At 37.3% G+C, this 22,678-nt stretch overlaps 1 protein-coding gene across 1 annotated transcript; it reads left to right on the top strand.

Annotated features, from left to right (window-relative positions):
- Nucleotides 1-4,747: 4,747 nt before the first annotated feature.
- Nucleotides 4,748-21,281, top strand: LOC139150227 (DNA polymerase eta-like). The gene is made up of 10 exons (XM_070722463.1): nucleotides 4,748-5,012; nucleotides 6,829-6,963; nucleotides 7,611-7,858; nucleotides 8,432-8,586; nucleotides 8,808-8,911; nucleotides 10,195-10,314; nucleotides 12,586-12,709; nucleotides 13,407-13,472; nucleotides 18,542-18,711; nucleotides 19,338-21,281. Exons 1-10 carry the CDS (start codon nucleotides 4,888-4,890, stop codon nucleotides 20,320-20,322), a joined length of 2,232 nt encoding a protein of 743 aa, XP_070578564.1. The 5' UTR covers nucleotides 4,748-4,887; the 3' UTR covers nucleotides 20,323-21,281.
- The last annotated feature ends 1,397 nt before the right edge of the window (nucleotides 21,282-22,678 follow it).

The raw sequence follows: 22,678 nt of genomic DNA, 5'->3' as shown, positions 1-22,678 counted from the left end.
ACATAGCAATTTAGTCAATGGCTGAAACTAGCAGGTACATATACAAGGTCATGTACGCTGATATGAATTGAACCATGGAGGTAGTTAGGTGAGATAGGACATTGAAGGAGGAGTTCAAATGAAAACCACTTTCAAATTTGGAACTGTTATTTCTCACTTTCTAATCAACTCTGTGTTATGACTCACATGTACATGTGTACATGAACTGGGGGCAACCTAATTCTATAAAAATTGCTTTTACATGTAAGGTTTTTGAATGACTAGAAGTGTAACCTTGCGAGGACAGAGACATGATAATAGACTGGATAATGAAAGGGCATTTCATGATGTAACTCTGTAACATTGAAATGATCAGTATACACTTGAGTGAACAGCAATAACTTTAAATAACCCCTTTCATCATTTTGGTATTGTGTACAAACTATCCGTCTGTGTCCAAAGGGTTGAAAGATTGCAATTGCCTAACTGAATTTACTGCATGCCAAATTTTTATGAACTTGCGCTCAACAAGTCCCATTTGATTTGACAAGTTATCTGTTCAAATTTCAACAGTATGAATATTCAGAAAAATCAAACGTAAACTTCAATTTAATATTTCATTGCTATGATTTAAAGTTTATACACATTTTTAGAAATAGAAATATCAAGGGCACAGAATAGTGATTAATTAATTCCACATTGGTAAAAAAGAGGATCTCAGCTGTTTTTTTCCATGAACTTTACTAAAAATTCAATATTTACCCTGTCAATTCTGCTTGCATAATTTCATTGATTTTCATGGAATTGAGAGTCCAGAATTGTTTTATGAAATATGATTGAAACACAATGCACGCATGCTAACTGAAAATAATTCTCCAAGTATACGCTGTCAATATATTTCCATGAGAAAGTTAAAGTGAGAGAAAGTGAAACTTTCTGTCAGAACAGCAACAATGTGAAATTATGTCATCCTTACTGGTAAACCCCACACAAACATATTGATTGCAACTATGGGTGTTCTACTTACATGTAGGTCGCCAGCACGATTCAAATCAACGTATGTATACTTAAAAATTAGAAAGTCTTAAGTTGAGAAAAGTAAGATTGGAAAAGATTTAGAAAAACATTACAGGCTGTTAATTTAGCACAACCAGTGAAGGGTGCAAAGGGGAGTGTTTTCTGGTCTTTGATGCGAAAGTAAAGTGATTAGCAGGTGCATGAGGAATGACTTTCTGAAAAGTGATGGCACGTCGCCATTGTTAATTCAGGTTTTTTATTGACATCATTTGGTTAAATTGGATTGTCTGTGTTGTTATCTTCAGCATTACATCTTGACAAGGAATTTGCATGAATTATTTGTAATCTTGGCCTGCTACTTCTGACAACCACCTTTGACAAAGGCAAATGTATTGACAGAATTTAATCCTCTTAGCTGGTCTGGCAATGGGCCATTGTGATTGGAATGTCTAAACATCTTGGGGTGTCGGCTCCAAATCCCAAATACATCGATTTGTGTACAAATAACTAATTGCTAAATTTAAAAACTACAGTATGTGTAAACTTTCAGCTAGAAACAGAGAAGGTAAATTACAATTCACCACCACAAATCATTTCAAATCATTTGATGAATTATAGTGCAATATCAGATATACAGAAGAAAATGCACCTCAATACCAAAATGTTAAGTTTGAATAAATTGAAAACTTTCAACTTGTCTAAAGTACATTCTGACAGTGATGTATGTGAATCAGCGGAGTTCAGCTAAAGATGTGCACGCTCAACGTACGGGTACTGTTATATGTTATTTAGGGAATGAAACAGCATAGTCTGTTCAATGGACCATGGCAGTCTGGACTGTCTGTCATATTGCTTGACACATGGTATCCAACTGTGCACAAGTATGAAGGTCGTCATTTATGAACTCACAGGGGTGAAAATTTCTCCTTATGGGAAGAAAGTGTCTTGCTGCAGTCATCATAATTGTTGATGAAGTGGTATTTAAATTCAGCACATGGGGATTCATAAAATTTTCAGGAGAGATTTCTGTGATTGCAAGTTATATGTATCCGTTTCTTACCAGAACAAATGTTACACTCCTTGCTACTACGAACAGCGAACAGCGTTTGAGCTTTTACCACCACTAGAATAGGACCTCTCTTGCATTTACATGTAAATTTAAGAGATCCTAGATTATGTCAATCTACACATATCTGCCATTAGTACGAGACTTGCACTGTCTACAGTACATGTATACACACAGTAGAAAGTAATCAGTGTCATGTTTATGTCATTCTATCTGCTTCACTGGGAGTGCTGCGACAGACCATATGTTAATACAATTAATAGGCAAGTACCACCACACAGTGTTAACACTGCAATTACATCATTGGATATATTTTTTTGTCTTTTTGAAAATATTTTATTGAGATTTTGCCATTAAATAAACGACCATGAATATCACCAGACATATTTCCAAGTTTTTAAAATGTTCAACAGCACGCAGCATTATTCCATACAACTCTGGTGCTCACACAATCACTATTTTTGTACAATAATTTGAGGAAATAATCAATTCTTGAATATCCTGTTTCGTATGTAATAGTGGAACAGGTATTTGCGTCAGCAAGAACTGCTTCCTCCCTTCTTTGACACATGACAGGAAATACGCAAGTTTTATCATGAATGTTTCAGTCTGAATTATGTAATCTTAGTATGACACTATCATATCAACTTCACATGACTGTTCCCTGTGACTACACCTTGCACATCCCTGTATGAAGCATTTACTACTATACATCATAATAATATATCCATTTACCAATTTATGATATGGAAAAGTTAGGAATTGATAATCTCCTGGGAATGACTCTTGACATGCAGTTTACAGATAGTGTTCAAACACCATGACTTTGTAGTTACCTAGCAACTAACTTACTCAGTCAGTCAGTCTATATTTGTTCAGTGTAAATTGGACAAACAAATCAATGTGAGTAAAATCTACAATTATTCCCACTATCCAATTAAACCAAAATGGGTAAATTGTTCCCAAGACCACTAGCAGTTATTCGAAGAGCCTTGGGGGACATTGTATGTTCATATATATACAATCCTGGGTGAAATAAAGAGATGTTTATAGTGTAGGTATGTGCTATCATTCACAATCGAAAGATATAAGTAAAAGCCGGCCTGCAGGACCATTTCCATAATGCCATTATTTCATTGATGAATTTTGCAAATTACTGGATAAATTTTCAATCACAAGTTCCACGTGAGAATGGTCAAAACATACAACTGAAAGCATGATTCTTGTCTAATCAGAAAATACAGAGAAACCTGCCTTTCCTAATCTTCATGATTGTAGTATATCTGTTTTGGAATGACTTGATTTATGGTACTTTGTGACCTCAATGATAAGGAGTTTCCTAGGAAACTGAAGGCAATCCCCAAGAAGGTGTCTCTGATACAAAGAGAGTGAGTTGTGATGATGGTCCTTATTCATTCAATGGTCTATAAAAATCCGATATGTCCCTAGGACTATGATGAGACTCCCTGGTGCTCCACCCACTGGATTATCTTACCAGAATCAGAAATGAAGACACATGCCATCTGGGGTGTTTGTCATTATAAAGTCTGCTCTGAACAGCGGGGTGCATATCCATCGCCGTCTCAATATTCTTACAAACACCACTCGGCATGATTTGAGGAGATAAGCATTTTCAGTTTTGTTGTCTGACACAGAATTGTAGTATGTCTAATTTATTGTGCTGCACCGGTAATAGCTGAGTAATTGTAGGCCAGACATGGTGTAATAAACAATGGCCAAACCGTAAGCAGGGGAAAAAAGCGGAAATGCATGGTTCATCCGTTTTCATTTTCAAGCGAAATAAAAGGTAAATGAGTTGAACTTACCGGAACAAGTGGCTCTGACATGGCAACGTTATGATATATCCAAGGAACCACGCGAAAACAGAACGATCTAATATTTCTCCACTAAAACTACCACACAGCGTGATGTGTTGGGCCGCGAGTTTGGCTGCATGCACTGGTTAGTTGTAACACTGATCACTCATTCAATTTTGAATCCATCACTAATCGAACGGCGGCTTCGTTGATTTGTTTGCTGTGTTCTGGAAATCTGAGAGACAAATTGATAGTTCATGTGTTGGCTTGCATAACAGCGGTTTCAAAATAAGGCGAGAACGAAGGGTACGGTAGTGGTAATCACAAACTACGACGGCGTCCAAAGTATAAACAACAGCTGCCCGTCAAAAATAATGAAGCCGACAACAAGATGATGGGGGGAAGTACTTCACAGATCACTCGTACCCACATTTTAAAAAAAATGACTCCAAAGCTAAACAGACTGTGTACAGTTGTGTTGTCTGTATCGTATGGTAATGTTGGTATATAAAATTACCGTTAAGGAAAATTACTTCGAAGATAATCGGAGAAACCTTACCTGCTAACATGCAATTATGATATCCATTTGATGATTACCGAAATTTGACCTTTTTGGCGAAACTAATTTGCATCATATTTGAATACGCCCTGTGTGTCATAGCCTCTTGCGCGAGACATTTGCACCGCTAGTTTGGGATGCATTAAAATTCGGCCAAATTTATATAAAGTTATAAATAACCAATCGTGTTACTTTAAGTATTTTATCAGATTTTCATTATATTCCAATAAATGAAAGACTTACAATGCGCACCTTTCTAGAAATGTCCATAGACCAAATAGATCCTGTTCTCTCGCGAGATCTCGTAGACAAGTTCATGACGCGCCATTTTGAAAATTCTCTTGCACTTCAACTTAGCGCGCGGTACATAAAACATATTCTTATTGCTACTCTTCAGTCCCAATAAACATTATTTAACCGCGTATTACGGGTATCACTGTCTCACGGCCATGGATAGGGTGATTGCTCTCGTAGATATGGATTGTTTCTACGTTCAGGTCGAACAACGAAGGAATCCTGCCTTGAAGGGCAAACCTTGTGCAGTTGTACAGTACAAAACTTGGAAGGGTGGAGGGTAGGATGCACGACTTTTGAGTATTTTCATGTTGACATTTCCATTAACATGCATGTTTTCCATCCAAGGTGACTTGTCAGCGTCACTACACGGTCACTTACAAATTTGTGGAGTAGTGACCGTGTACTGATACAGTATACCATACCATCCCACAAAATATTATCATTTATTTATATCAATGGAGTAGAAAATGTTGGATTGACATCAAATTGTTGCAGTAAATCTCGGTAATCCCACAGTATTATTTTAGGGGAGAACGTTATTGGATTCAAGTAGTGCCCCTTCCCCACAACTCACCCAGTGGATGGCAGATAAGATGTCAATCAGCAAAGTGGATTTTGGAATACAACTGTCAGTGTAATGATCTGGAACACTGAAGTATTTCACTGCCAAGATCAACGCCAGAATTAGTTTGTCTTTTTAATGAGGGGGTTAATTAACACAAAGACAAACCAGACAAACAAACCAAATAAAAAGTGCATGATCTGTGTTTTCTCAGGACAGTGTGACATTGCACAAACGAACAAGAAAGGATACACATCATCTAGTATGAACTGAGTCAAAATTAGCAAATATCGATACTGTCAATAATTATCGTCTAGTTCATTTGACTTGACACCTATGTCACCTTTGACTTGTAAACCAAGTGAAATATTGTATATTTAAGCAATAAAACACACCCAGCGATGGTATAGTATACCACAAGATTTTGACCAGTTCTCGACATATATGCACGAGCGATTGTGAGTGCATATATGAAGTGAACTGGTCATAATCGAGTGGTAAACCATCGCTGGGTGTGATTTATTGCAATTATATCATAACAGTATATTGATATTTTGGCGTAGACTGTCATAAACAGATTTTTGCTCAAGCCGAGAGCTCGCGCGTACAGCAGCCGTGGTATATCGCCAATATACCACGGTTCTTTTCGCGTCTCGACCAATCAGATCGGAGTATTTGCACCATCAATATACTGGTATGATATAATATTGGATACTATCCATAATATCGTCTAGTATTATCCAGTTAATGACTAGAGACCCATGTTGCCTCCGACTTTGAAACCAATAAGCTATCAGATACTATCAATAATATTGTCTAATTTATTTTTCTCGTCCCACGTCACCAATGACATGTTAAGCACGATATCTGATGGTATCAGATACTATCAATAGTATCGTCTAGTTTATGTGAGTAGAGATCCATGTCGCCTATGACATGTGATGTCTATGTTTTAAAACATAAATGGTACTAGACAATACTATCAATAGTATCTGATACTATCAGATATAGTTTAGGTTGTGACATTGTCGAGATCCAGCCAAGGATGTTAAAAAAATATTGTTTACTTTTATAGCTGAGACGATACTAGATGACACTATCTAGTATCGATACTACAAGATATATAGGTTAAATGTACAATGTAGCGCTGTCTTCCGTTTTCTAATACAGAGTTGCCAAGGGGAAAATTACATTTTTTTCAGTGATCTCCCCAGGATTTTCTGATAGAGTGGTGGCTAATTTGCATAACAATAAATGTAATGTTATGGTAATGAGTTTCTATTGTTTACCAAAAATTATAGAGTGGCGGCCACCACTCTATAATAGCTCTGGGGAGAACACTGTTTTTATTCAAATTTATCATTCTTGTTTGCCCTCATTTGTCATTGTGTAATTACTAATGTATTTAAATCAAATGTTGCCATGACAGCAACTGTGTGATCAAGTATTTATAGGCACTTTTTGCTTCAATTATAAGGAAATAAATAGGCAGATAAGTAATTGTAAACTATTTTTACCTATTTATGGATAGGATCATAGCAGTTGGATATGAAGCTAGGGCACATGGAGTGACACGCAATATGAGAGGAGATGAAGCCAAGGAAAAATGTCCAGATATAGCATTGGTTCGCGTACCAGAAAACAGAGGCAAGGCAGATTTAACAAGGTATAGTAGTGAATGGAATGTCTCACCTTGAGATTATGTTTGAACACGGGTGCCCAGGTGAGTTGGCATGTTCATGTAATTCATGTGAAGATCTAAGCCTTGTAGCATCTACAGCATGTACAGGTAATATTTGTACTGATGAAGAAACCTGAGTATGTACATTTTCAGTCATTCCTGATCAATCAGTGGTTACTTCCATGCTTCACCCATAACTGATATAACTTCTTGGATTTAACCCTTTACCTGCCAGACAGCATCACTTCCCCATCTGCCAAGTCAGTAAAAAGTGGTATTGAGCCAAAACCATGTGTATTTTTACCCACTTGGCTTGGTATGTTATAGCAGCTTTAGTCTGCAAAAATTATGTTTACAGTATCTCTGTCTTAAGGGAACATTGAATCTTCAAGTCTTTGTTAAAATGTACCATGTGGGACATATTTTGCTTTACTAGTTTTAACAAACTTCACCTGATGGTGAAATATGAACTTGGCAGCAAAAGGGTTAATGGCAATATCTAAAAAATTGGAAAGCTGGTAATAGTCAAGTGACATACATTCAGCTTGATTTTGTGCCCTAGATACTGATATTTTTGTGGAAGGAGGTATAAGCATTATGGGTGACAAAACTGATATCATCCAATGTTTCAGGTACAGAAATGCGTGTGTAGAGGTGATTGAAGTGCTGTGTAAATTTAGCAAGAGTGTGGAGAGAGCAAGTGTTGATGAAGCCTACATTGACCTCAGTGATGAAGTGCATAAAAGGATTGAACGACTGGAAAATCAACAAATATCCATCGATATGTTGCCAAATACACACATCGTGGATTGGAATATCAATGAAGACACTGGTGTTACTGATGGAAATACTGGACAAACAGAACCTGAGAGTGCTCAAGGTGGATACACAACCTTTGTTATCCTAGTTTTTTCCCCAACCATGTGAAACCTTACCCTTGAAAACAGTGAAATCATAAGTAAGACAAGAGTGCACTGTTATTGCTGGCATTTGCATTTTAGTCCAGACTGAAAATCACTTATCAACAACAACAGTGCAGTTATAAACACCTACAGGCAAAGTTGACAAGCAGAAGACTGTATCTCATCATGCTTTGGGGAGTAGAACAAGAAACTGAAGTTGATATTAAAAAATAGAGAAAAATTCATCTAAAGTGACAGCTACTGGCCCTTTAACAGTTCCATTGACACCTTCATCATTCTACCTTAGACACCATTTGCAAATACTGACAGGAAATATTGGTATGGTACATATCCATCATTTGTTATCTCAGTTTATAGGAAGTTGAAAGATTGATAGTTAAAACTTAAATATTGTTTTGCTACATGTCACTCGTTGTATGCAAATTGCATATACACCTGCCACAGCTGAAGATTATCGCCCAAGTTTTAAAGTAAGTGCCCAGTCTTGCTTATCAATCTCTGTTTCTGTGTTACATCCTTGTATCTTGCAGATAAAAGGGTAGCAGAATTATTTCAATGGTTAGACAGTTATGGCAATAAGGAAGACAAGCGATTGGCTATTGGTGGATTGATAGCGGAAGAAATGAGAGCAGCTGTATTTCAAGAGACTGGCTTCCGTTGCTCAGCTGGTGTGGCACACAATAAGGTAATGTACTGCAAATTCTGTTGTAGATGTATTTTACAATCCCACAATTGTTAATGTTTGTACAATGTAGATAGTTATCAATAATTTCTTCCATGCTGATAACTTTTTCTACAATTCATCGTTATACATTTCCAATCATGGAATAGCAGAAGCAGAGCTTGTCTCTCACAATCAAAATAGCTGTTATTGTAAGCATATCATTCATTTTCTATATCCAATAGGTGCTGGCAAAGTTAGCGTGTGGACTCCATAAACCCAACCAACAGACAATATTGCCACATAGATCTGTTCAAAAACTGTACAGAACCATGCCCATCAATAAAGTGTAAGTCAGTATTCTATTACTTGTTCTCTGCTCCAGATTATGGACAATAGAAATGCTGACAGTTATGAAGTCTGATTAAATATTCTTGATATTTTGACAGTTTGATCATTTTCAATCAAAAGAGTACACTGTACATTTACAGCCAGTTTCAACATAATATGAAAATAAGATTCATAAATACCTTTCTGAAGAATCAATCTAGGTTACTGATATCGTTATGAAATGTACAGAAGTTGTTTCAGATGTTGGCTGCTAGGATCAGATCCTCAGAGACAAAAACAATATCGACATCCAGTTGTGTACAAAGAAAATATAAACTTGTTTTTGTATATGTTTACACAGTCACATGTATATTCTCATCAGTACTGTCTAATTACATATCTCACTTGTTAATCAACAGGATCACACTTGGGGCCATTAATTGTCACAATAATATATAATTATACAACATACACATAGCCGTCATAGTGACTGTGTTTGTTAATCTTTGTCTTTTAGAATCTGCCGCCAGCAGGTTATGTTTAGAGCAACTCCAATTATTTGGAAACAATGTATTAGATACAGATGTGTAATTAAGGAAGTCATCCCTGTATCTCATCATCATTTCCGGAAATGTCTTTGTGCTGGCTCTGCACCAGTTAGTCTGTGGGCTGGACCCTGAGAAAAAGGCTCTGGAAATTGTTTTTATTTATTTTATTTTTATATTATTTTATTTATTTATTGTAGATATAGATGTGATGTGAAATGACCATTTGCAATATACTTGTATGGAAATAACAAACCCAATTGAAAGTTCTGGCGCTGTAATTCGATTTTTGATCTAAAACCCTGTTTTTTGATATTTTCAATAAAAACAAAGAACTGTATGTTTTTACTCTTTTACGATAATTATTGAAGCTATTATTTCAATTGAAAAACTACCACAATAGCTGGTTTTTACCAAAACCCTATAATTTTCAATGTTTCCTGGCAAAAGTAAGGGAATGCATTTGGTTTACTTTCTATTAAAAACAGTTAAACATTTCTCTTTTCATCTCAAATTTTCTGACTGTCAATCCACATGTATCTACTGAAAATGTCTAATACATTAAACGTAAAATTTTCTTGCATCAAAGGAAACTTTCTGTTGTCAGTGAAGTGTCAAATTAGCTTAGATAACACTCAGGGTGTAAATTCCCAAAAATAAAGTGTGTGATGAAATCCTACCTATGGAAATAAATGCTGTATACAGGAATCATAGCTTGCTTGACTCCATCATGTTCTCCGACATTTTTTATTGACAGACGTCATTTCGGAGGGAAACTTGGTCAGCAGTTGCAAGATGAACTTGGAATGCAGTACATGGCAGACATTGGGAAACTCACACTAAAACAGCTGCAGTCTCAACTTGGTGACAAAACAGGGTAAGAACGTGAAACATGTGAATCTGAACATAGTACAAGGATTTGAAGTGACAGCCGAGTTAATGGACTTGTCTTCTACTGGTCCAGGAGAACAGGATATTACTCTTTTGTCAGAAATTATATGTAACAAATATTCTTACATTTACAGTGCTATAAATGTGTCATTCACTTTTAACCCTTTCACCCAATTTCTGTTTTTAGAGGTCCAACCTGCCTCAGAAAACGTTCGGGTCGTACCAAGATTGACTAGTGAGTGGGGGTTGAGATTGCCCAATTAAGACTGCTGAGTCCTTTGATTGTCCCAGTTCTTTAAGGTGGTTGGAAAGGCTAGAGCGTCAGTTATAAATTTCAACAAAACTATTAAAATATAAAAGTAGTCAACATTCTCTGTGGAATAAAAAAAACTAGACATTTGGGCACAAAGGCATTGCAGAGTTATAGCCTGTTAAAACTTCTGAAAAACTGACCAAATAAGAAGAAGTTGGGAGTCCTTAGTGTATTAACTATGGTAGAGGTCCCCTAGCTTTTAATATAATGTTTGAAAAGGGAAAGTCATTATTTGCTGTTTTTCAGGAAAGTTTGACAAGGCGGTGCTGGCATTCAGAGTGAGTGACTGCTATTGTAAATGCATTTTTAGATTCTTCGAGTGTCAAAGAGGTGTCAAAGTGAGATTAGCCAAAAAAACTGCTCTATGACTTCAAAAGAGGGGTGCAAATATGGCTTGTTTTCAACATTTTTGACAGAATAACAGTTTTCCTACATAATTGTAAACCAAATTAATCCAACTTTGAAATGAGATATGGACATGGAATTTTTACAGCCTATTAACAAGGTTACAGATAAGATTTGTACGGCACAATTTCCTGTATTTGAAGTACTTTTTGAAAAATCACATTTTGAAATTTGAAAGAATTTTTAATAATTTTTTGATATGTAAACCCATGTAAAATCATAAAAACAAATTTTATTTACAAATTTTGCCGTACAAATCTTACAATAAATAGTGTCAACATATTTATAACTAATTTGGTAATATTAATGCCATCCAATTATTATTAAATTCAAATATGTAAAAAATATATGAAAAATTAAATTTTAATATTTACTGGTGTCATATTTCAAAATCATGGCTGCAAATATACAATTTTTATATTCTTTGGAGAAAATATTAACTAAGGGAGTTATCCTGAAAATTTGAACTAAATATCTTGATTCTAACACTTGAAACTTGACATTGACTCTGAGAAAAGAATTGGTGCAAAAATAGCCTTTCCAACCACCTTAACTGTCTATGAAATATCCCTCCTGAAAAAGTGATTGCAGCTGGCAGCATAAATCAACTGTGATATAGACGCAGAGTGTAAATTTTACAAACTATAGAATGCCGAACCAAACTTGACAAAATATACCAAGTCTTGCATGCATTTGTCACTTGTTTTGAGTTGAGTTTCGCATCCTCCTTGAGGATCCATAATATGAAAATCAGTAAATTGTCTTGAATACTTGAACTAATTTTAAACAAATGTGTTGTTGTAGTCAATGACCATGAACCCTTTTCAGTGTTCTGTTAAAATATTTAATAGCATCAGAGAACACCATTTAAATGCAAGAGACAGCCTTGGAAATACAGCAATTTTACAAAATGCACACAAATGCATCCATACACTGTTAAAATCAACATGCTAAAAGGTTTTGCCTTTCATGCAAAAAGCCTGGGATAACATTCTCAGATTTAACCATGATAGGCTTCCATGGCAGATTGCAAATCTCTCGAAAATGTGTTGTTTTATTAAATCTCTCTACTGTCGGTGTTGTCATTTGATATTTCACTGCTGTGAGAATTCATAACCATGAAAATCTTGGAGAAGAAGAACCAATGAAGACCATTTGAACTGTATGAACAATGCGTAAGGATGGAAATTTGAACAAATTTTGACTCTCAATGGTAAATCATTGTACATTTTCAGTGGTTTCATGTTTTGGAAGGTAACCAATAGTGCTGACACTCCGACAGGAAATATCTTCCAGCTGTTTACCTAGTACTTTAACTTTTAAGTACCTTATCCCTGAAACTTGAGGTCGTTACCCCCTCTTTCTTGGGGTTAAAAGGTCACCAGAATTTGATCTTGCCATCTATTGATAGGGTTGGACATATCCTTCTGAAAACAGTCACTGTCTACAATCACTGTTGGCAACCTAATCCATCACTGTAATATTACAAAATTGTGAAATTTATATTGTGGGTTATCTCTCTCTCTGTCTATCTGACAGAGCATGGCTGTATGAGATTGGTCGGGGAATTGAGCATGAGCCGGTGAGGCCAAGACAGTTAACAAAGTCTGTCGGATGTGGCAAGAACTTCCCAGGGAAGACATCACTGGCAACAAAACAGCAGGTACTGGTAACATATTGGTGAAGTTATATGGCGGTTTCCTTGATACCAGTAGTAATTGCAAACACTGAAATGTATATGTGTGACCATTGCAATCAGAAACAGCTAAATAAAACACCACGGGTTGCAGTCATGTTTATTTTGATTCTATACTTCCATCCTGAGCATTTTTTGGCAGTGCTGTAAATTCAAACTATCTATTGACTGAAGTATTTCTTCCTGAAATCATCTGAGCTGAAACATAAATAAACTTTTCTTCGAAAGGTATATCTTGAAACTACCATTTTACATTCGTAGAATGTTCATTTTGCCTAATTAGGTTAAATTACTTCATAACATAATTACCATGCAATATGTGAAATAATTGACAATATACATTCCATAGAGACCAAGTGTTACGAGTTTTGAAACCTGAAAAATTGATAAACTGAATGATAAAAATGTTCAGTGAACACGGAAGTCATCAATTAAGAAAGTGGCAAGATTTCCGTTTTCACTTCAAAGTTGTAAAGTTGAATGAATACCTGGTGTAGCCAAGTATGGCCTGTGCAGAACACAGCCTTTGCAACTCATTTCATATACTGTGCGGCCTTGACAAGTGTATGTTCAAAGTCTTGGTTGACTATTCTATGACATGAAGCGGCTTATTCTGAAGTGAATCGCCTTGTGACACAATCTCATATGATACTGCCCTCTACAGGTGAAACATTGGTTGCTTCAACTGTCATTAGAAATTGAAGAAAGACTGGTGACAGAGCTTGACATGGTAAACACTTATTAAAAATTCAAATATTATTTGAATGGGTGAAGAAAGATGGGATTTTTATGTAATTATCCAAATTAGAGATTTCAAAAATGAGGGATTTAGGACTTTTCTTCATTTCTTTATTGCAGGTAGCAAGAAAAATCTTTTGATATCTCATGGCAAACAAAATGCTTCAACTTCCAAGCACAGTTGATATGTAATAGTTTTGCCACATAAGGAAATGACTGACAGCCAATGAAATATATAGGAACTGTATTATAGCCAACATAGATTGAAATTGTTCTCATGCAGGGCTCGAAAATTTTTTAAAAATTCACTTGCCATGGGGCAAGTGAATTTTCAATTTCACTTGTCCGAGAAAAAAATTCACTTGCCCTGAATTTCAGATGATTTAAGGAGTAAATGTGTATGGTTTTATTCATGTCATTGTAAAAACACCGTAGCTGTAACTTACTGATAAATTTGTGTCCTTATTCTGTGTATCAAAAATAATATCTTTAATATGTAATGTATACATGCACAGTGTTTCAGCCAGCTTTTGCTTGCATTGGGACACAGTGACCCATAGTAGGTCTTAATGGGGACAAATTAAATTTTGGGGGGACATGTAGTGTAACAACACCGGAACATTGTCATTGTGTGTCATCATGACCTGGTACCTTGTGTTAAATAGGCAAGTCAGGTAGGTGCACTAAGTGTAAGTATATAATAGGCCACTGGTGTTGTGTCAAATTGTGCCCATGTGAAACTTTCAGTATCATTTAGTTTACTGCTACCATGTGGTATGTGAATAAACTGCAAGGTTCCCCTATTAAAGTGTATGTCCCGCATAAATTCAAAGTTAATTTTGCTTACTATGAGCCATGCTATATGATTTTGCCACCCTACTTTACCAAATAAATGCATCACCCCAATGAAACGACGCGGTTAAATATTATTAAAATGCAATATGTTGTGCGACTTTGAAGTTAGCTGCCATTCGGGTCGTTTCGGAATTCGCGGGCATTGCCACCGGAAATGACGTAACTAATAGAATGTACGAGTGAGTGTGTTCACCTCGGCCATAGCGAATACCGCTGTGGCTTCAACATGGTGAGAAGTTACGCCTTTGGTGGCTGAAGTAACTGCAGCCATTGTCAGTTTATTGCATTTTAGGATGATGTATTAGCCGCATTTGACAAAATTACAAGAAAGGGTCGGAAAAGAGGCATTCAGACAAGCGTTTTCTGCGGTGCACATTTTCGAGTGCCGTGACTTAGAATAAACACGGTTCGGAAGCCAGATGTACGGTAAGATAGACTTTAATTCCCGGAGTTACTACATCGATTATGTAATCGCAATGCCGTACCAGTACGACAATTGTCACCAGAAAGCTTCGCGTGTATCATCATCAACTGTGGACAAGAGCGAGAACAGCAGCAAGACTGCAACAGGTTGCCCAAAACATGTCAAGGATGCGGGGGCCGCGGAGAAGTATGCCGTGTTTACATCCCCCAAGACTGATCGCCGATTCAGATGCTTTACGAAAGTGATTGTAAACAAATAAATGAATACAAGTACTAGATCTCATGCATGTGTGATTCTATAATTAGTAACGTTAGGAGATATCTAATTTTATATTCCTAAAAAGTTTACGTAGTGATTGACTGACTCTATGCGAGACTGAACGATAGGTCGTGTATAATACAGCACGGCGCTGCCAGTAACAGTGACACAACGTGTAGCAAAGAAGTTTATACTGTTGACGAAGCAGTCGCGTTGTCGTCATCTGTTCCCTTCTGCTCGACTAAGTCTCCCCTAAAATATTTAGCTTCTTTGAGAATTTCGCAGTCATGAAACAATGAACTCTGTGCTTTATATCGCTGACACTTAATCAAGAAAAAAAACTGCGGAAGCGTAGCTGATCACTCCGTCACAGAAATGGCCGGCTGAGCCGCGCTAGCCGCCCGGCCTCGGGTGCCAGTGTGCCCGATATTTACATCATGTCAATTTTAATTTATCTCTTCCCGAGAATTTGGCTAGACATGTCTTTACGGTCACATATTTTTAAAAGTGCCAATGTTCATGTGAGGTTTTATAACGCCAAACTGAAGATTTTGCGGCGAGAATACTACCTTTGGTGTTTATGCTAACATGACCCTCAGCCTGTTCCACTTCCAGCTGTTGATAGGAAAGATGTGTGTTATGAACGGTGGACAATTTTAACTTGATCTCTACTACATTTATCTACAAGCGTCATGGTGTAATTCAAATTTTTATATACAGATTTGAACGAGGCAATTTGTGTTGAGAAGTAATAATAAGGTGGGACGGCAACTCCAGACTTATATTTATATTTTGGTAGCTTGCGATTGTGTGTACGGTAGTGCACTGGTGTGTTTGACTGTGGTCACGGTGGGCTTGTCACTGACGCGACGGTCAACAAGAGTTCCGCTCTTGTTCTCGTTTAGGTTAAGGTTCCGACTGTTAAAATTTGCAGGCCTGTAAATTCTGAACAGCTTTGTCATATCTTCTGTGACGATGACATTCTCAGTTGCACTGCCTTCACTCATGAAATTATCACTGTCTCCATAGTCAATGCACGAAGTCACCATCACCCATTCTATTAGTGACGTCACAGCTACTTACGCCAAAACGGGGCGAGCTCGGCAATTTCCGGAAAATGTCGCCATGATGGAAATCGAAAAGTGCAACTTTTCCCGTGTTTCGTCGAAATAACATAATACAACCGTCTAAAAACCGCTCAAATAAGCTTCAGTTTGTGTGTAAATGTTTGTTTTATTAATACCAATTTAATTGACAACCAGAACTATAGTATATGCCCCAAGTCAAACGAAAAAGTCTCAAAATGTGGCAGGACTCACACTTTAAAGTCACCAAAATGATTAACCAACTCATTAGCCAAATCAAAATCAAATCAATAGCATCTTCAGCATAAGTATTTATCTTGAGACTTTTTGTCTCAGGTCAAAATCCTTTAAAACAAGACACAATGATATTATTCAATTCATTTCCCAATGTTTTAAAGAGTAGTAATAGTTTTAGTGATAATGATAACATTGTAGCCCAGGAACATTTTCATTTGATATTTTGATATCATCAGGAAACGTCTGGTGATGTTCACTATTACATCATTAAACTGGAGGAATCTGCAGAAATATTAATGTGATGATTTGAAATGGATATGCTTACTGCAACTACTGTTGACAATTTCCCTTTGCCATAACTGTTAATAAAATTTGATTTAAAACTGACAGTCAAGCTAAATGCCATTAAATTGGAAAGCACCAAGAAATTACCTTTTATCATAAGATTGTACCTATTAGACCTCCCTAGGTGGTTTCTTTTGAACCATATTGTTTACTTGAGGGGTCTTCATTCATGACATCACATAAGATGACCCTGATTTGACCTTTCAAAAACCTCAAGTTTTTCTCCTTTTCCCTTTTATTCTGACTCTGTTTGTGAAAGTTTCCTTTGAAATAATGGTTTTTACTATCAAACTGAGTAATGCAGGCCAAATTTGATTCAAGCAAAGTAGGTAAAACTTGGACTAAAAAGGCGACCGGTACACGGGACTCACAGAGGCGAAGCCAGGCCTCTGTGTATTCATGGACGTCCACAATGTAATGTAGCACGGTCTGTCCATAAGGGACTGGGAGGGACTGTGATTGCAGTATCGAACAGCCACAATTGGTACGTTCAGATTGACGACTTTGCGTCGGCCCAGGTCCCGACCAGGGCCGGGGCCGACGTAAAAAACCAATGTGGACACGCTGAGTCGGCCCTGGGCCGACTCAGTTTGGTCCCGGTTAGAAGGGGGGGTTCAGGGCGACTCAGGGCCGACGCAAAATTTGGTCCGACGCAAATCGCCAGTGTGGACACGTTACGTCGGCCTGGTCCCAGTTGACCAGGCCTCCGCTATGGATCGAAGTTGAACTAGTCACCCTATTCGCACAAAACAAACGACGTTTGAAACTAAAGTTTACACCTATCGAAAGTTTTCAATCCAGTCTTTATATTTTAATATCATCCCATGTACGCTGAACTTCCCACCAACCTTTGTTCCGCAAACGAGACCATGTCATTCGATTCCACAGTGCACGTAATAGACTAGAGAGGCATGTCAAAAATGCCGCGCACTGGTTATTCTCCACCGCGGTCTTATATATACCATATGCTCATCCAATAAATGGTGAAGATCTCTCCGATGATTAAAAGGGTGAGTGGTAGTCATATTTGCCCTTCTTGTGCGTAAAAACACAGGAAAATCATGAACAGTAGAAACAGCGTGCCATATTCAAATGCGCCATTTTGAACTTTGACAGGTCAGAGGTCACAAAGGAAGGTAAAGTTACGTCGGCCCTAATTCTGGTACCGGTAGGTGTGGACACGGACCAAATTTAATCCCAAAAGGACAATTATTTTGCGTCGGCCCAAATTTCAGTTGGGTTGCCAATGTGAACAAGATAAATGTTTGCTACCAGGGAATTTGTAACTTTGTAGAAAGGAGAGTAAAGTGTTTCAATTCATTGTAACTTTGTAGGAAGGAGGGTAAATTGTTTCAACACCTTACAACATTTTTATTGTAAGCTATAGTTTTCTGTTGAGGAGGCATTGTGATATGATTTCATGAGAAGAAAAAAAACACAAGATCGTGCAAAGATGTCAATATTTTGCCATTTTGTAACCAAGCAGAACAGAGCTATTCTATCGGCCGGCCATATCGAAAGCGGTACACTTGAAAGAACGGGCGTCGGGCGGCGGGAATTTTCGAGCCCTGTCATGGTATGATACCATAAAAAGATTGCCCTGTAGGTTTTAATATCTTCAAATCTCATGTTGGATAACAAATGCCAATGACAGGAAACATTGTTTACATAGACACAATTTATCCAAGATGTGTCTTTTCGAGTTGTGCATCTACGTTTCTGTCATTTCTTGGTGTTTGTATCATTTATAGTTTATTGATCATAATATGGAATGGTGGTTTTGTTTAGCAGAATTGTATCTGTTTGATTGATATATTGTGACTAAATTTGATCCAGACACCTCTTGTATTTCCACAGAATAAACGTAGTGCAAAACTACTGACTGTGAGTGTACGGATGGTGGGAACACCGCCACAGAGTGCTTCAAGATCATTCAAGTTAGTTAGCACCAATGCAGAGAGTATAGCCCGTAGTGCATTGGCTGTCATTCAGTGTTTCAATGTAGCTGGAAATCACCAAGGAGCCTGGTAAGATATTGTGCACTGAAAACTTTGTCAGCTTTGAAATGTTGGAGTTTCCCTGATTATTTGAGAGAAGGATATGTCAGCCAAAAAATCTATTGTGCCTATGCATTAATAATGCAACACCCCCATACAAGATATCTCAGTTGCCCGTATACTAAGTCCTCTGTGAGATTTTTGTTTTCAGCTGAAGAAGCTGAAAAAGTGAGACTGTATAGTTCATATTGAAGTGTGACTTTGCTGCAACTTTTCCAGAGTGTAGGTCAGGTATTTCTGTCAAGTACACTGGAAAGACACAGTTTAAATGTGGGCTTCTGATCCTTGAAATGCTCAACTGAGTACTAGCTCTCTATATTCAAAGAAAAATATTCAATATAATATGATTTCCATCACTGAGCAAACATGATAATTGATTGATATGCTTTCCTAGGAGGATGCATACTAGTTTTCTCTGTGTAAAAAGTTCTGCGTCAAAATTCTTAATTATGTACATGTATTTGTTTCAAAGAAAATTTCACTTGCTTTTGTTTCAGGCACCAGATGAATATAAGTAGGTCCATGTGTTATTTTTAGTAATAAACATGAAATCATCATGTTGCATGATGTGTTTAAATTTTTGTTTGACTCCCTAGGTCACCCCCAATTCTGACACTAAGTTTGTCAGCATCAAAGTTCAATGACACCAATGAAAGCAGCACACAATCTGCAACCAGTACTTCCAGCATAGGCAGCTTCTTCACCAGCCGTGCCTCTTCAAGCTCAGAACTTGATTTGCCAGGACCTTCACAGTCCATCGAGAGCAGAGTTGCTGAAAAGTCAGGACACGGTAAAAAGAAAAAGAGGAACAGTATTGAGTCATTCTTTGCGCCTTCTCAGAAGAAATTGAAAACGGTTGATGATGGTAATGAATTGAAAACGGCCAATGATGGTAGCGATAATTGTATGAAAGGCACTGGGAGTGTGCATTCAGGCGATGCTGCAAACGGAGGGGACTGTAGTGAAATTACAAGCGGCAGTACTAGCAATGTTAGAAGACATGGATTTTTTGCTTCAAAAAGTAAGTCAGATGTATGCATAGGAGGTGAGAAACCAATGTCAAGTTCAGTCAGTCAGCAAGAAGACTGCGTTTCGAACACAGTAATATCGACGCCTAACCTTGATGAAGATTCTGATGATGGTGACCTTATTACTTACAATTTTAAAACAAATGCACCAACTGTAGCCTCTGAGAGTATCAGCAGTGATAAACAGAATAACACCGGTAGTACAAGTGATGGAGGGGCTGCCCTGTTCCCAGATGATCAGGACACAGGAAAACATGTCACACAAGACACTAAATGTGATGCTGATGTTGTGGAATGTGACAAATGTGGCAATATGGTCTCAGTATGGGAACTGCCTGAACACTTGGACTTTCATTTTGCCATGGACATACAGGCACAAATGAACTCACAGCCACCAGTGCATACAAATGGTGTAGCGCCCTCAGTGGCAAATGTAGGTAAGAAGCTCGGTGCAAGTGGAAAGGCAGGACAAAATTCGAAAAAGAAAAGTAAAGCGTCAACAAACAGTACATTGCATAGTTTTTTCAAGAGAAAAACTGACACTACATTTTAATGAGTAAAGATTTTACCTGTATACCCTCAGGAAATTCATCATTGCTGAAAAGTGAAGAAATGAAATGAAATTTCAAACCTGTATTTATCAATAAATGATTAGTTTTTACTTCACCACAGCAATGCAGTTTGGCTGTGTATATATATTGATATTGAATGAATGGAAAGCTGTGGATTGAAAGTTGGTGAAAGACACTTCCTCATGGGACCATTTCTAAAGTGATTAAACTGTTTTCTTGCCAGGTTTGCCTGTCGCTATCTGGTCCAGTTTGGTAAAATCAGTAAAAGGCAACATTTAGTATACTGTGTACTTTAAGAGATGTAACCATCTGATTATCCCAGAAAACTCTCTGTAAAAATGATTTTCACTGACTTGTTATGCCTAGTCATGCATAAATAAGGTGATTTTTGCTGAATTCTCCTGATGGTGATATACCTGTCCTGGCAGTGCAGTGTAATCTTCTAGCAACCCAAGTGCTGCAATGATTTTTATGCAGGTTTTCAATATCCTGACCTGTAAAAGGTCAGTTCATCAATGATTGCTGGCTCTCCTGCCATTTTTATCAATGAATGTAGATGTGACAAAAAATACTTAATTTCCTTTCATGTCTATATGTGCCATCCCACTGCGTGGCTCATCCCCTTCAGTAAGGGTTCTTTATTGGCATTGTCTTCATTGTTTAATAAGTCCTTTGATAATTTACATTTAAAGGCATTTTTTAGTAAATGATAATTTTATATTTTAGCAGCCCAGAAAAATGATTTTAGTACTTCAACAGATTTTAAAGAAATCAAGTCATATGAGTAAGATACTGCTTCAAGTTCACCTATTTATGAAGTGCATATCTCAGTAATTGGAAGGCTACATAAGCTGTGAATATGCATCAAGAAGGTGGACATAAGCTGCACTAACTTAAAGCCCCAATAGCTGTAAATCTGCAATAAAAGGATCTCAAAATATCCCCCGTTTTCCAAGACTTTTCTTTGAATAAGACCCATTAAAGACTGAAAAAGTGTATAATACTGTCATAAGTGTCGAAGATGACATGTAAATTCAAACGCCTAACATCATTTTAGATTTCCCGCCATTTTCAAAAACTAATCATATGACAGAGAAAATAAAGATTACAACAGCAAAATGTTGGCCATCGTGTATTGTGCATTCAAATAATGGCTCCATGCTTGTTTCTGGTATGATCACCATGTGTACGTGCAGGAAATACTTTTTTTTTGTACTTGTCTGTGAGGGCGCCATTTTATGAATGCGGCACCCGTTTATTATTCAGCCTATTAAAACGTGAGCTTGAAGAGCACGCTGAAAAATATTGAACATACAGATATCTCTGATGTATGTATGCTTGATATGTTAAAGTTGGGCGTGCTGAAAAATATGACTGATTATTAAAGTTACGCGCCCGAAGGGCGCGCCGAAAAATACAACTGAATGATGAATTTGTGGCTGACACTAGCATTTTAGGCAATGATGAGCCTGTGTCAAAATTCAAAAACACACTGACCCCCCTATTGGGCATTTCAAAAACATGGTGACCCCCCCTATCACCAAAGTCAAAACAGGGTGACCCCCCCCCCCCCCCCAGGCTGAAGAAACTGACCAGTCCCATATTGGTATTCATTTCTGCAAAGTGCAACGACTGAACATTTAAATATGAAAATACAATGATAATGCTTATCATCAATGGAAAATATATTAATGTACCTCGGCTCATGCAATTATGTAAATGAGTTAGAATAAATGGATTGCCTACTTTGCTGGGACATGATGTATTAGGAATACCAGGCCATCAAAGAAGTGTTATGTAAAGTTTACACCAAAAAAGGAAAGGGCTAACTTCTCTATGAAGGAATAAGTGTATTCTGAAATTGTCTCTGATGTTGTTTTGTAGTGAATTTGGTAGACAGTAAGTAGTGCTTTACAAAGTGGTGGAGTTCAGTTATGTATTTACTGAAATAAGAGGTTCACCAGCACCGTAGTCAAGAGTTCATCAGTTGAATGCAATGGACAGGCAGTTGACGACAACACTACAAAGTTCTCGAATGGTGAGCAAAGAAAACTTTTAGCTCTTTCAAACTGAAATTATAATAAATATTTTTCAAAATCAAGTTACAGAGAGTGTCATGCATCTCATCAAGGTACAGGGATATAACTTACAGGATAGTTGAAAACACTGCCAAGTCTACATTTCTCTGTCAACAGTTTACAGATTGTTGAACAGAATGCCAGTTGTTTGATGATATTTTTGTGTCATTCAAGTACACTTCTACCATATTTCACCTCCAAGGCATTGAAGTTAGTGTCTGTTTGTTCATTTGTGAGGGTAATCGAAGTCTCATGAGGA

The sequence above is a fragment of the Ptychodera flava genome, chromosome 14 (genome assembly GCF_041260155.1).
Source record: "Ptychodera flava strain L36383 chromosome 14, AS_Pfla_20210202, whole genome shotgun sequence".
Lineage (NCBI taxonomy): Eukaryota > Metazoa > Hemichordata > Enteropneusta > Ptychoderidae > Ptychodera > Ptychodera flava.
The sequence above is the reverse complement of the archived record's forward strand: the minus strand, read 5'-3'. Positions and strand labels throughout refer to the sequence as shown.

Coding starts and splice junctions, on each gene's coding strand:
- LOC139150227 (XM_070722463.1), top strand. CDS start 4,888: ATGGATAGGGTGATTGCTCTCGTAGATATGGATTGTTTCTACGTTCAG. Junction 10,315..12,585: donor CAACTTGGTGACAAAACAGG/GTAAGAACGTGA, acceptor TCTATCTGACAG/AGCATGGCTGTATGAGATTG. Junction 12,710..13,406: donor CACTGGCAACAAAACAGCAG/GTACTGGTAACA, acceptor TGCCCTCTACAG/GTGAAACATTGGTTGCTTCA.